Source organism: Hetaerina americana, unplaced genomic scaffold (assembly GCF_022747635.1).
Source record: "Hetaerina americana unplaced genomic scaffold, ioHetAmer1.1.p SCAF_8, whole genome shotgun sequence".
In the NCBI taxonomy this organism is placed as follows: domain Eukaryota; kingdom Metazoa; phylum Arthropoda; class Insecta; order Odonata; family Calopterygidae; genus Hetaerina; species Hetaerina americana.
In genome coordinates this window covers 54073948-54081578 of record NW_027287427.1, presented here as the reverse complement: position 1 = coordinate 54081578, position 7631 = coordinate 54073948, and the positions used below count along the sequence as shown (strand labels likewise).

Sequence of the window (7631 nt, the reverse complement as noted above, 5' to 3'; positions counted from 1 at the left end):
TTTGATATGATTTCCTCCATCATGATTTTATCGCATGCAAAATAGTCCCTGTGGCCAACAAAGCTTAAAAACAATTTATAAAGTCTTCGACTCGTAACCTTCCCCCATTATTACTATCAGGTCGTGCCTTTTGCTTAAGACGCCGCTCGGTCGGCTAGCATATACATAGCACCTTTCTTTGTAGGATGGCGCCAGGAAGACGAGTTGAATTAAAAACAATCGGCATGTTCTGGTATCCTTTTGTCTTTTGCGACTGCTCTGCCGTGTTCATTCACAAATGGTATCGTTAGTGAGAGACTTAAACATCTCATGCTTTTCCTATTTGAATTCGTATTATTCGTCGACATAGTTAAATTTAAATTAAGAAACAATGCACTCTAGCACTGGAAGAGTAACAGGTCCTTTTTTCACCGATTTTTTAAGAGGGAATGCTACTTTGTGCGTTTCAATCCACGACTCATAACTTGATATCCTGTGCCTTAACGTTTTTGAAGGACCTCTCCGCTGGGGCGGCCTCAAGATGAAAGAACGTTTTCTGAAATTAGCATCTCGCGCCTTTGTCCAATCTTTATAAAGAATAAATTAAAAGTATCTTGATAAAAGTAGGTATACTTCTGTGTGTCATGTTCTGACTCGTAATTATTTCCCTTTGTATTTTAGGCTGCGCGCATAGGTTCTAATGTGATATAACGGTGCAATGTTCGCGTCATAAACGTCTTTGGTAGGTAAATTGTATGACGGCCCTGGTCTAGGAAGGGAATTCTGAGACGGTCGTAAGACCACCCAGGAGTTTCTGAGTTGTTTAAGAGCCAGGTAAAATATGATCCTCATCCCTTTGCAGGCTGTCGTATCCCAGGGATTGGTTACCGTAGCTTACCATTGTGTTCTTCTAACCCTAAATTCTCGTAATTTCTTCACGTAGACGTACATATACGCTGTTCATTCCCAGCCTAATATATTTTGTTCTCTGCTCTTCCACCCACGCCTTCCATCCCAGCAGTTTTCACCAGGCACCTCTATGCCCCGAAATACACTTTATGAGTCTGTCTTTCCTTTTCGACGGAATTTCAGGCAGGTGTATTCCTTGGTTTTCCCATCCCAGAACACCTCGTACTTCTCTCAGGTTTAATGGACTTAATGAGTTTAGTTTCCTGAGCGTAATAGTCGGTCTGCAAAATTATGGGAAATCCGTGAAAAAACTCATTCAGTTTGATTTCAGGAGATGTTCGCTAAACCTCAGGTATTTTCAAATGAAATATTTTTTATTTAAAATTCTTGGCGTGTACCAAAATTATAAGTATGCCTTCATAAATTACCTACTCTATTATACGTATGACAGACGCAGCTGCTGAGAACCCACTATAACCTTGAATAAAGCCCCTACCTAGCCTGTGTAACTCCTTGCGTGCTCGGGAGTGAACTTCCCGTACTTGGCTCTTTGAATTGTTGGCACCAATCAGCTTCATATCTAGATGATATTACCTGCTCATTATCACCCTGCAAAAGGCCACTTAGGGACAAAGTAGGGACGTGAATTGTTTGGCACATGTCTCGCCCGTAATCACACGCTTGCAATCGTTGCCAACACCTCCACTCCCAACATTATCTGTTTATAACCCCGGTGGATGTCTATAAAATTAGCTCTAATTTTTTCCCGGAATGGAAACTCGTAATTTTTGTCCCAGGCGCGTCAAGCACCTCTGGCTTGTATGTCGAAGCGTTGATTAGTATAAATACGGGAGCCGGGAACCGATTTTTATCTGCCGCGCTAATTCTCGATTGACGCCTCAATCCAAACAGGTGTCTTCCCCCTCCCTCCGTCCCCCCACTTTGCACCCTCCAATTTCTTTCATTTTCATCGTGAATTGGTAATTTGATCTTAGGATAATATTATGAAAGCTCCCGAGGAGAGCACCAACCCAAATCTCGTCAGCCTCATCGCCCTAATATGGGCGCACGTAATCGCGGCCGTCGTTGAGCAAAGGAGGATGTGACCGCGACCACTGATTGCAACGTAAACCGGGCCACCTAATTCGAATGTTTGCCGTCGGCAGTCTATGGGAGGGAGGAGGAATAGACGCCAGAGCTCCCCAGAAATTGGCATTCGCGGCAGACTCACTGCCTCTCCCCGAACCCCCACCCCAGGGGGTGAAGTCAAAAATTGCAGGGCAGCATGCGATGTTTAGATTGAGCGCGAACATCTGTAGGAGTCAAGGCATGAATTTAAAGCGCGCGGGTGGAATTAACATTTTCTTCCATCCGGGCCGTAAAACAAGCCCATGTCGAGCCGTCGTCTGTGGTCTTGCTCGGAAGGGATGCTTTTGGGGAAGGGGGGGGGGTGCAGGGAGGAGGGAAGGATGGGAGGACGACTACAATGCTCCGGTGTAACTTTATAGGACGGAGACAATGGGGAAAACCTTCGTAACATACATAAGGACACAAGAATGGCGTGCTGGAGGGGAGGGTGGGACGTGGGGACGGCAGGCAGGCAGGGGGCCAGGGGCTCGCTTGTCCACCCCGGAGTCCGAGACCTCTTCATCTTGTATTCAGTTCCCTTTTTTTCACCCTCTCCGTCCTCGCGTCCCTTTCGCCCCGCCCGTCGGTCCCTCTAGAGGAAGGGGTGGAGGCGAGCGAGAGGGAAAGGGACCGCTCGCCCCGCCGACTGAGAAGACTTTTCTTTCCAGGCCAGAAGGGCGAGAGCGGTCTGGGCCCGCGCGCTGATTGAAATGGGGTAACCAAATTCTACGGCCGCCACCCTGCTTGCGTTCTCCCAGGAAACTCTCCTCTGCCTCTCCCCCACCCACTCTCCTTCCCTGATCGTCTTTTTTCTCTCCTCCCTTCCTTCCCTTGCCACTTCGCCCTCATCCCCCCCACCTCAACCCCGCCCGTCACTCCAGGCCATGCGTAACGCCCACCCATAAGGGCACAGACCAGCCAATCCCTCCTCCTTCCACGGCGGCTCATCTATCCCTCCATTCCCCATCCCCCGACGGGGTCCCCCTCCTCAAGTCCCTTTCCCCTCTCCGTTTCCCCTCCCTTCCCCTCCTCTGACGCTGTCCGACAGACTTCTCCACCGCGTTCTCGGCTCATTCCAACCTCGACCTCAGAACGGGTAGAACGGAAAGTACGGCCCCACCGGTGCAGGCGGGCAGCGTCGCGTCGTTTCCCCACTTCTCCGTGAGTTCGCGCTAGCAGACGGGAGGGCTCGCTCCTCTCCCTGCCCATGCCCGAAGGTCTCCCGCCACTTCCCCCCTTTCCGATATACCCTTCGCCAGCCGTCCCTGGTTCCCGTAGTCGGACGACCCCCGCTCGCACCGCCGCCGACCGAAACCTCCCCGCTCCCGCGGTTCCTCGGGTGTTCAGAGAGACTCTCCTCATCGTCCCTCTGCGCAACCGTGAACCATCAATGCAGTTCCGTCGTGACTGACCGTAATCAGGATTTTTTTCGTCTGTGATATATCGTGTGTTTCGCCGATTATCCCTCCGTGGGAAACTTCAGTCGCCTATGGTGTGTTCGCTGGCGGGACTGCTGTTGTAGCCCTGCCCCGAGCGAGGAGACGCCGCCGATGAAGGCCGACTGGCCGTCGGTGTTCTTCGGAAAATAGAACTCTGGAGGGAAGTAGACAGCGAGTCACCATTGTTTTGCAGTGTCACCTAGTAGATCGAGAGGTCGCTTCTTTCCCGAAGATGGGACGATTGTCAGGATTACAATAAAGGAATCGCAAATGTCTTGCAGCATTGTTGTCATTGGTGTGAAGATGGGGTCATCGCATTGGTCGTGACCTTATGAGCCGATGGGGTTCGAATTTAAGCAAGCCATGCGTCCCATGAACATGGGCAGCGAACGTTAACTTTTCATCTTTACCACCAGTCAACAAAATCCGTGACAAATGGTTTGAAAATTAGTTTGCGACGGCCCCTTTTTTATAGTTTTCCATTATTTTTTGTTTTTTTTTTGTTCAAAGAGGCGTGATGATCGGACTGTGATCCTTCAATATATACATATATGCATAAGATAACCTTTGTCGATTGCTGTCATTCGTTCGTGATCGTTTTTTCTTCCAGAACTTGATGTGATTGCATCCTGTTTGTGGGCACAAGTGAAGAATATCCATTTAAAGAATATCCAACGCTAGTTGTGACCGCGATCTGACTCTTGTCGCCTCCCTAGATACCCCCGAACCGTTATCCCGTATCTCTTCGTTCTGTCGTGCAGTCGAGAGTTGTGGTGACGAAACAGTGACTTTTGTACCCCTCCCCCCTTCCTTCCTCCTCTTCGAAGTGAGTGAAATTGCGATCAAGTGAATGAAAAGGATTGTTTCTTCGTTTCAAAGTGCGACGAGGAAGAAGAACAAAACGTTCGCAGTGAGTGTCGTAATGCATCCGCGTGACTATGAGTCGGCACCGCAAGGTCGTGGGTTCGATCCCACGCAGGAGTACGCCTGGATCGCGGAAAGAGTGATTGACAGAGGTGAGTGAGTAATGACCCACGATTTCCATGGAAGGATTTTTTCGTTTGTTTCGAGGGAAAAACCCGTTTTCGTGTTGTCATTCCCGTGTCTCCCTCCCGTTCCTTGCTCCAACCTCCCCCTTTAACTTCCTGGCTCAGCATATCGCGTTGCCGATGGGACACCGTACAACTGCGGCGAGGGCCTCGTCATTCCCGGGGGGCCAGCTGCCCCAGTAGCCCTATAAACCTCACGACTGGTGGATGGAAATCTGTGGAAATATCGTGGAAACTATTGTTGCGGGTGGTAAATGGAATGACTTCGATCCATGCGGGGTGCTCAAGTTAAGGGTTTTTTTTATCCCTTCTTCAACACTTTTTTCTGCGTCATCCATTCTCGTAATCGTGAGTGATAGATTTTGTTGCTGAAATATTGATGCGCATTCGATTTTCCTCGAAATCGGTGACAAAAATCGTGCTCTGTACGAGTTCCATGTCATGATCATTCGTATTCTCTTAAGCCTTCGTTATGAAATAACCAAAGCGCTCTATTACGGACGACAATCATGAAGCGGTCAGCCGCATGTAAATTAGGGGTGACTCGATTTCGGGAAGTTAAGGGCGAAAATTGAATGAGAATATTTTTTCCTTTATTTGTCAGTGATGCTGTCGGAAATGCGTCGATTAGTTTAGCCCAGATGGTGGAGCAAGAGAGGCGGGGAGATGTGTGAGTATGAGGGAGCCTATTGCGTTAATATTCACTCACCCACACCCACGCACGTCCATGCATCCGATCGGGGCTGCAGCAATCAAGGCCGCCGGGAAATGATTTCTCCGCGTGAGAACCACGGCTCGCTTTACGGGTCGGGTTTTGATTACTTGGCTGCCTCGGGAGTGTGTGTGGGAGAGAGGGTCCACCATCCGTGGAGTGGATTCCCCGGGCCGATGCGGGCCCGATAGCCGGTTACATCCTCGCCCACCCCCCCGCATCCACCCGTCACCCCCTCCCTCCCGTCACCTTTCGCTCGACAAATTGAACCCTTGGCGTGTCGCGATCGTCATCCCTATGCGTCCGATGGTCTCATCCCTCCCCTTATCCCCATCTTTACCACCCCACCCCTGACGGCTCCTCTCCTCCTCGCACACAATCCTATCGAGTTTAATTATTGCCTCTAAATTGGCGATCGTCGTTGTTGTTTTTGGGACGAGTCTTGTGGTAGGCAGCGGAAGTGCTTCGGTTGTGTCCTAGTCGCGTGGAGTGCGTCGGCGGGCATTTTATGAACTCTACGGCTGTCGTTGGAACTTCCCGGCTGGGCAATGGTGAAGGGAGGGCACAGGTTTCTTTCCCACTCGCGAGTGAGTTATTCTTTCTTTCTCTCTTGTTTTCCATTCCCGGACACACATTATCAATTGCATAATTCCGTAGAAGTCCAGCCAGATATGGCTTCTTCCTCTACACGCCAACCCGCTACCAGACTCAGAATTAAACAGAACCGAGTTGGCTCTTGGGGAGACCGGAAAAGATGTAATTACTATTAGGGTGCGAGCACGGGACTCTTTTCTAGTAAGTCCCTCTCCCAAATCTGACTTCCTTACGCTCTTTCCCTTCCCCCACTCCGTCCCCGTAAATTATTTACAGAGAATCGAATCCTTGTCCCGTGAGGGCGTGTCCGCATTGTTTTCCTCCGCCGTCCGACGAACTCGTGTCCATAGTCGAGTTCCTCCTGGCGTCTTCTTCGAAGTGAAGATAAAGGGAGGACTAAGCTTAAAAAAAACAGAAGAGAGGATATATTCGGTCGCTTTCGGGATAAACTCTTTCTGAATTTGTGTAAACAGCCCGGGAAAATGACGGATACAATGACGATTCGTTTTTAATATTTCTTTCGCACAAATAGGAAAGGAGGCACAAAAAAATGTAGCAGAAGTGAGCTTATTTTTTACTGCCAATTTGCCGATTGAGTGAGCTGATATGTAAAAAAGTTTAACAAATCCGGCCGAAAAAATACCTTGTTTTCTGCCTTCGATTACAGTGAAATCGAATAATTCCATGTTCCCATTTTAAACCAAGTTTTAAAATATTTGGCGCATGTTTAGATACATAAATATTTTCGATAATCGTTTAAAATCGTTTTTTTCCTTTTTGCTATATATGTATTTATATGTTATGCTCGCGTTTTCGGCTCTGTATTTATTTAGCGATTTATAAATTTCCGTAAAAACAACGTCCAGGGAAAAGCCCAAGTCCATAGCACTTGGGATTGTCAACATAGGAGGCTCGGTATTGGTTTATGGATTTAATTAGTTTTCAGCTCGGCAATCGACAAAGAAAACATCCGTCCTCCCCGTCCTTTTCCGCCGAGGAGGTGGGATAGTTTCCCGGGGGCAGGAGAAAAAGAAATCTTTCCGTCCACGCCGAAGCACGCATTATTTCCCGAGAGGAATAAAAAAAAATTGTTCGCAATTTGATCGAGATATTTTTTAAATTATTATTTGTCGCAAGATTTTTGGAAATCGGATCCGTGGGAGTTGGTTCGGGTGACCGTGTCGGCGCAAACGCGAGACTTGGCCCGAGATGCCCGTGCAGTCGGGGCGGGCCGAGCTGGGCGTCGGAGGCGGTGCGGCATCAAGGGGTGGTGAGAGTACCGGGTCGTGGAGATGCGCAGGCGGGTTGGTTGGTAGATCGGGCGACGGCGGATACTCTCTCTCCATCCCCTTGCCCAACTCTCGAGTGTTTCTCCTCCTCGCTGCCTAGGTGTCGCCACCGTACGGAACCCGAAATTCTCCCCTCCTCTCCCCCGTGCCGCCCCTCCCGCAGTCTGCCCTCTCACCCATTCATCGTGGCCGAGCCGAGCGCGGTGGACTACAGCCACTGGCTGATCGAAGGCGCGCGGGGTGTATTACGTGTGGACGGGAGGATGGGAACGACGCAGTGGCGCATCGGAATAGAGGCAGGCAGTCGGCTACCCCCGAAATAGAAGGGGCGGCTTAGAAATACGTAAAAATGCACTGACATACGATTTCTATGAAAAGTAAATGTATCGCATTACGTCATAGTTGCGCGCCCTTTATTTCCTTGCCTAGTCACTGCAAGTGAAGAATAATTTCGTTTAATTTGTCTTGCATCTGGAGGAGGTTCTCTTGACCCATGTAAGGTCGGTATGTATGGGCTTATCACGCCAGTGGA

At 49.4% G+C, this 7631-nt stretch overlaps 1 protein-coding gene across 4 annotated transcripts in view; it reads left to right on the top strand.

Annotated features, from left to right (window-relative positions):
• The first annotated feature begins 3212 nt into the window (after positions 1-3212).
• Ten-m (teneurin transmembrane protein Ten-m) overlaps positions 3213-7631 on the top strand; it is a 301736-nt gene continuing 297317 nt past the window's right edge. For all 4 annotated transcript variants that reach the window (XM_071597033.1, XM_071597031.1, XM_071597032.1 and 1 more), the window contains exon 1: positions 3213-4471. In XM_071597033.1, the coding sequence (XP_071453134.1) occupies positions 4306-4471 (166 nt within the window). In that variant the 5' untranslated portion in view covers positions 3213-4305. The remainder of the gene's footprint in view (positions 4472-7631) is intronic.